We start from the raw sequence: 4,971 nt of genomic DNA on the forward strand, positions 1-4,971 counted from the left end.
TACTAAGTAGTAATAATTAGGATATCTTTAGACTTAAGTTAATGCTTCCAAATGGGGCAATAGAGTTGCGCAGGTTGTATGGATCAAATTCACAACCTCTAAACAAAATCAGCAGCCATTCCAGGCTCCAACATGTCCAGCGCTGGGCACTTAGGCAGGCGCAATGTATTAACATCAAACGTACAGGCTTATAATAGTGCTTGTATATGGAGCATATATCAAGATACATTCTCAATATTATAAGCCTACGCAATGTATGGTGTAAAGGACTGCGCACACCGGGACCAACCGGGAAGGAATGGCAAAGGATTTAAATTTTTAGAAAACGCGTCATTTGACGTCTTTAGTGATCAAAGGGTTAAACGAAGGCAAGACGTTCTTAGGTCTAGAGATTTAAGTATTTCAAGTGCGTTTTGCTTGACTGGAGCAAGTAGCCCGCTCTGAGTATTAAAGCGCTTCACACATATTAGAATCGTAAATATGTTTGGGTAATCGCATTTAGTAAGTCTGACTAGACTACTTGGAAACATTTTTTTTAGGATCCTAGTTAAGTTAAGACGACTAAATTATAATAAGTGGGTGTTTATAACCGCCTTCAAAAAAAGGAGGTTCTCAGTTTGGCCTGTATGTACGTATGTTTGTCCGCCATTATCTCTCGTTTGGCTGAACCGATTTTGATGCGCTTTGGTAAAGTGTGTGAAGCGTTTATAGACCGACGTACCGAACTACGAGATTGATGCGGTTCGACGCATGTTTGATCGTGTGGAAAGCGATTTACCGTAAATAAATAAAATATTGTGGTTGACCACGATAAAGTTTAACAGCTTCCGTAGGATCATGATTCGGGTCCAGCTAGCGTTAACGGTCATGACACTCATGACTTGCTCATGACGCTGGCAGCCAGCATTTCTTTAGCCCGCTCCGCACTCGTGCGCGAAGCCGCGAATCGCACACGGGTGTGGAGTGGGCTTTTCAGTCTTGGGAGTGATTACGAAAGCGTTTGGAAACCACAGAAATTCAATATAGAGTCTGTGCGGAAAGAGAAGAGTCGTGGGATTTGAGGGCGCGCCAGTGCTATTTTATGGTTTTTGCTATGCTGACAACACTGGTCACGTGATTATAGTACGACACTAAAGGTCATGATACTTGAATCCCTTCTGTTCCGGTTTTTTACCACGGCTTACTAAACGGAGCCTGGTGGTGGTGTCGGCTCGTCAACTAAATCCTCTAATTTAGCGCAGGCACTAGTTTTCTTCTTAAAACACACTTGTTTTTATGTCTCAGATACTAAAAAGTGACAGTGCGATTGACAAAACTGCTAAAACTAGTTAAGAATCTGCCCAATACAACTGTAATTTTAGTACGAAACAAGTTTCATTTATGTACTGGCTAATCTGTGCAGTCCAACAGTTATTAAAACCGGGTAGATCGGGTAGAAATTGGGCAAAAGAACTGTCATTTTATCTGGGATATATTTCACCCATTGTAAACTTGACTTGTATTGTATGTGTACATTATTAATAATAATGAATATGAATAAAAATAGTGAATAAGTAGGTAGGCCTTATTGGGATATGTCCGGTTCTCTCATCTCACGATATTTTACTTCGCCGAAAAGTCACTGCTAAATATGAAATATAATTTCGTAACTAACAGAACCTACAAATAAAGAAATATTTTATCAGAAAAAGTTTTATTCAGAACCTAGTAAACGAACTTAAAAATAAGAAATATTTTATTAGAAAAAGTTTTATTCTTTGTAATCGAAGTCTAAATTAAAATATTCAATGTCACTTATGTTTGAGCTAGCTTCAGAACAACCAGGGACACTCATAGAACTATCTTCATCTGAACTGGAATTCTTGCATATCACATACTTATTAGCGGTCTTTTATTCGAGATACCGTAGGTACTTTTACACAATCCTGAAAAAGAAATTACATATAAATATGCATAAAATGGCAAGTATCAAGACTATTTGTCAGTTATTTTAAAGATCATGAATGACCTGCATATTTAAGAAAATTAATATATTTTGAATGAATTTACTTACCGATTATGTACCGGAGACAAATTACTTAGGGGGCTTATTAAATAGGTAATTATTTAATATTAAATACAACGTCAATACCCGCGAATAGCGGAAACACGTTCCGCGACTTTTTGTAAGTCGATAGTCGGCTTTTAGCCGTTTTCTTCCCGCTGACAAAACCGAACAATGTTAAATATAATTTTCCTTGTGGTTTTATGTACGGTTTTATCGTGTTTTGAAAATATTTTATACATAAAACTCGCGGTTTTTGTTCATAAAAATATACAAAGACAGAAGTTTGTTTACTTTTTACAAGACAGGTGTCAAAGGTTTGATTGCCATATAAAATTTAAAATGTTAGTTCCCGTTTCTGCCACGACTCTTCTCTTTCCGCACAGACTCTACAAAGTTTTACAAATGTCAGTATTATTCCAGCCGTCGTTTTCAAATTATAATATATTACAACTAAGCAATTACTAAATAATTTAAGGTTGAAATATTTTGCTAATAATTTGGTTTTTTTTTATATATATTTAAAGTCTCGACGACTTCCCGCAAGAATTAGCCTTTGCATCTGAACGTGCCTAGATGTCAAGCACGTCTTGTCATTGTTTGTGACAACTTGGCGACCATTATCACAAAATATTGAATCAATGTATTTCTTGTTTGGCATTATTTACTTAGATTCCTAAATGGACAACTTATAGTCCAGATTAAATAATAACTGAAATGATTATGGCTCATTAGGAAGAGCGCCGTGGTGAGTGAATCATCGGATTTATAATACTGTAATGACTTGAATAATAGCCGGTGCGGTAAATCTTACTTCACATTTGTTTTTCAGAAATTATGTATTCGCCGCGACAGAAACTGTTATGGTTTGCGTTCAGTTCAAGAGTAATATTGTTAATACTACAAGCGGTATCTAACTTTATTATCCCGGACCACAATGCCAATGTGTTCGTCAGTCCCGAGGACGCGGGTCTGCGCCGCACGGCGGGCGACGCGGCCGTGGATGCGCTGCTCGGCGGCTTGAAGAGATGGGACGCTCAGTACTTTATACACATTGCTCAATATGGATACACGTACGAAAACTGTCTAGCTTTCTTTCCGTTCTTCCCTCTAGTGGTAAGATATGTTGCATATGGACTAAACAGTCTGGTGGGGTCATTTTTGAACATTCACAGCTCGCTACTTATTTCCGCAACTGTCATAAATGTTATCATGTTTATTAAATCAGCTGATATATTACATAGGTTGAGCCTGAGAATCCTACGGAGTGAGAGCAAAGCATACAAGGCTGTGGTACTGTATTGTGTCAATCCTGCTAGCATATTCTTTTCGGCGCCATATTCTGAAACGTTGTTTGCTCTTATGTCTTTTTATACAATGTTGAAATGCACAGAAAATGAAACCCTTAGATTTGCAAATATTGATATAACTAGTGGCTTGCCTGCTGGGTTTTCCATGATTACTAGGTCAAATGGGACTGTAAACATGGGATTCATCCTCTATACTAGTTTCAAGAATGTGATTGAGAGAACTTTACCTGAGATAGTGTACAAATATAGAACTCTGAAGCGTAAGATTATTATGCCTTTCCTGTTACTGCCACTGTTAACATCTTGTGTAGCTCTCTTTTTAACTGTGATACTAGCCCTGATACCATTTGTTTTAGTTCAGGCTTATAATTACTTGAAATTCTGTGTTCCTGGAGAGCACAATCTGCCAGAATTCTTGTCCAACTCTGCATATGTTCTGCCGGGTAGAGGAGACAGTCCGTGGTGCAATAGCTCCCTGCCAATATCATATAGTTACATACAGAGCCATTACTGGGATGTGGGACTATTCAAGTATTATAAATTAAAACAGATACCCAACTTCTTACTTGCATCTCCAATTCTGTTCCTTATAATATATCATTGCATGTCTTATATGAAAAATAATCCTAAGCTATTTTTGAGACTGGGACTAAGAAGCAATATATTTAGTTTTGGGTACATTAACAAAGTGCCTTATAGGCCGAGACAAAATTCAAAAAGTTTTGGTGCTAATGACCCTGCTATATTTGTATACATTGTTCATGTTCTAAGCCTAGCTATATTCTGCATCATGTTTGTTCATATCCAGGTTTCCACAAGGTTATTGGCTTCTGCTAGCCCCGTTCTGTATTGGATTGGTTCTTATAAGATGAATGTGGGGCCCACACCAACATCAGATCAGAATACAATAAATGAACATTTCCGACGCATAGGTGTTGGAAAGCGGATACCTCCACACCATTTGTCAATAGCTAATTTGGAAGGTGTAGATAACATGTATAGTAAATGGAAAACATTTATTATAACAAGGTGGATGCCAGATTTCCAGTCTCGATTAATACAGTACTATTTCCTTGGCTATTTTGTTATAGGAACAGTATTATTTTCTAACTTTTACCCGTGGACTTAAATTAGTTTTCATCTTCACTACACATATCAGTTGAACATATCGCCCAGACAGTACAAAAGCAGTTTATATGCCAGTGAGTTTGTAATGCATCTATGGGCATATCTGAGCACTAAATACTACAACTACCTGCTCTGATTTTCGAAATTTATGAAATATCAAAAAATTTAATGTATACTATTGAATATTTCACATATCATAATATCACTTAACATTCCTCTTAGCAATATAAACAGTATTTAAGTATATGAAATAATAATCATCATACGAATTCGCGTTGCAGTATTAGCTCTCGTTATTTAGTAAGTACCTAAATCACTAAAGGGTGTTTTACAACTTCCTAAATACACATTGTATCCTCAATGATTTAGCTACCTTATTTAGAAGAAGCGTAATTACATTTTCGTGATTGTGTAACTAAATCTTTTAGGAGAAAATGTATTATCATCAGACATCGTTAATTTTATAGCTTTTTCGATGCAACGGAATGG

General features: G+C 36.8%; 1 protein-coding gene across 1 annotated transcript; it reads left to right on the top strand.

Annotated features, from left to right (window-relative positions):
* Window positions 1-2,660: 2,660 nt before the first annotated feature.
* On the top strand, window positions 2,661-4,582 carry LOC134669496 (GPI mannosyltransferase 2). Its single transcript, XM_063527083.1, has 2 exons — window positions 2,661-2,792; window positions 2,877-4,582. The coding sequence occupies exon 2, from the start codon at window positions 2,882-2,884 to the stop codon at window positions 4,481-4,483; it is 1,602 nt and encodes a 533-aa protein (XP_063383153.1). The 5' UTR covers window positions 2,661-2,792; window positions 2,877-2,881; the 3' UTR covers window positions 4,484-4,582.
* Window positions 4,583-4,971: the final 389 nt, after the last annotated feature.

Source organism: Cydia fagiglandana, chromosome 12 (assembly GCF_963556715.1).
Source record: "Cydia fagiglandana chromosome 12, ilCydFagi1.1, whole genome shotgun sequence".
NCBI classification, from domain to species: Eukaryota; Metazoa; Arthropoda; class Insecta; order Lepidoptera; family Tortricidae; genus Cydia; species Cydia fagiglandana.

Excerpts from the sequence above, each read along its gene's own strand:
- LOC134669496 (XM_063527083.1), top strand. The coding sequence starts at position 2,882 with ATGTATTCGCCGCGACAGAAACTGTTATGGTTTGCGTTCAGTTCAAGA.